Consider the following 1,825-nt stretch of genomic DNA (forward strand, 5'->3'; position numbering starts at 1 on the left):
CTCTGTGCTCCTGAGCTCCCTTGGTGTCAGTGCTGAAAGAGACACTACAAAGGGAAACTCTCCCCATTGCCCTGAAGACATTCAAGGGAGCTCAGACTAGCAGGCTCTGAGGTTCCCCCATCTCTGCTGATGAAGGGGGAAGCCTGGCTTCCTGCTTCAACACCGTCTCTGGGTCAGATTCAAATGAGAGAGAAGTGGCACAAACCAAAACTTTTTATCTTTTTTTTTTTTTTTTTTTTTTACTTTTTACAAGAATGTACCAGAGAAAAGTAAGAAGAAAACAGAAATGAACAATGCAGAGCCTTGATGCCAGAGGTGCTGGGAATGATGAGATGATGCAGATGGGATGGTTATTGGTGCTGACTTTGGACCCATTGAACCAGTTTCCTCAGGGCCTCCTTGAGCTCCTTGTTCCTCATGCTGTAGATGAGGGGGTTCACTGCTGGAGGCATCACCGAGTACAGAACAGCCACCACCAGATCCAGAGCTGGGGAGGAGATGGAGGGGGGCTTCAGGTAGGCAAATATAGCAGTGCTGATGAACAGGGAGACCACGGCCAGATGCGGGAGGCACATGGAAAAGGCTTTGTGCTGGCCCTGCTCAGAGGGGATCCTCAGCACAGCAGCGAAGATCTGCACGTAGGACACCACAATGAAAATGAAACACCCGAAGTCTAAACAGGCACTAACCACAAGAAGCCCCACTTCCTTGAGGTAGAAGCCTGAGCAGGAGAGCTTGAGGATCTGGGGGATTTCACAGAAGAACTGGTCCACTGTGTTGCCTTGGCAGAGTGGTATTGAAAATGTATTAGCAGTGTGCAGGAGAGCATGGAGAAAACCACTGGCCCAGGCAGCTGCTGCCATTTTGACACAAGCTCTGCTGCCCATGAGTGTGCTGTAGTGCAGGGGTCTGCAGATGGCAACGTAGCGGTCATAGGCCATGACAGTGAGGAGAGAATACTCACCCAACATGAAAAAGACAAAGAAAAAGACCTGGGCAGCACATCCTGAGTAGGAAATGGCCCTGGTGTCCCACAGGGAATTGGCCATGGCTTTGGGGACAGTGGTGGAGATGGAGCCAAGGTCGAGGAGGGAGAGGTTGAGGAGGAAGAAGTACATGGGGGTGTGGAGGTGGTGGTCGCAGGCTACAGCTGTGATGATGAGGCCGTTGCCCAGGAGGGCAGCCAGGTAGACGCCCAGGAAGATCAAGAAGTTCAAGAGCTGCAGGTCCTGTGCGTCCGCAAATGCCAGGAGGAGGAACTCATTGAAGGAGCTGCTGTTGGACATTTTGCTCCCTCCAGGCATGTGGTACTGTTGAAGGAGGAAAAGACAGTGACAAGTCAGGAGAGACTTCTCTGTTCAAAACTCTTTCCCGCTCTCACAGACACCCCGAACACACACACACACATTGCTTTACTCCTTTTCAGCAGGACCTTCCTTCAGCTCCCTGCCTGGAGCTCCAGTTCGTGCTGGCTGAGTCTGCCATGAGGAGCAGGGTCCTCTGCCCATGGGCTCCAGACGGGTCAGCCCTGCTCGAATGCAGAAGGGCAGTATAAGTTCTTCACCTCCAGTTCTGAGGCATTTTGACCACGAAAGCAACAGCTTCACTTTCGGGGAGCTTGTTTGTTTGTCCGTCTCCTCTGCAGGGTAGGAATATGCAACCTCTCCCCTGCTCTCAGTGTGAAGACTAGTGAGGCCTGAGAGGCAAAAGTTCTCCCTGGTCCCTAGGACAGAGACAACACACTCGTCTCCATATCAGTCCCATTCCTAGATGCCTTGGGCATGCACTTCTCTCAGAGGACAATCTCAACCAGAAGCTACCCTTA

The 1,825-nt window shown here is 52.0% G+C and overlaps 1 protein-coding gene across 1 annotated transcript; it reads right to left on the bottom strand.

The window, feature by feature from the left end:
* Nucleotides 1-350: 350 nt before the first annotated feature.
* On the bottom strand, nucleotides 351-1,286 carry LOC112995964 (olfactory receptor 14A16-like). Its single transcript, XM_064499483.1, has one exon. It carries the CDS (start codon nucleotides 1,284-1,286, stop codon nucleotides 351-353), a length of 936 nt encoding a protein of 311 aa, XP_064355553.1.
* Nucleotides 1,287-1,825: the final 539 nt, after the last annotated feature.

The sequence above is a fragment of the Dromaius novaehollandiae genome, chromosome 30 (assembly GCF_036370855.1).
Source record: "Dromaius novaehollandiae isolate bDroNov1 chromosome 30, bDroNov1.hap1, whole genome shotgun sequence".
Taxonomy (NCBI): domain Eukaryota; kingdom Metazoa; phylum Chordata; class Aves; order Casuariiformes; family Dromaiidae; genus Dromaius; species Dromaius novaehollandiae.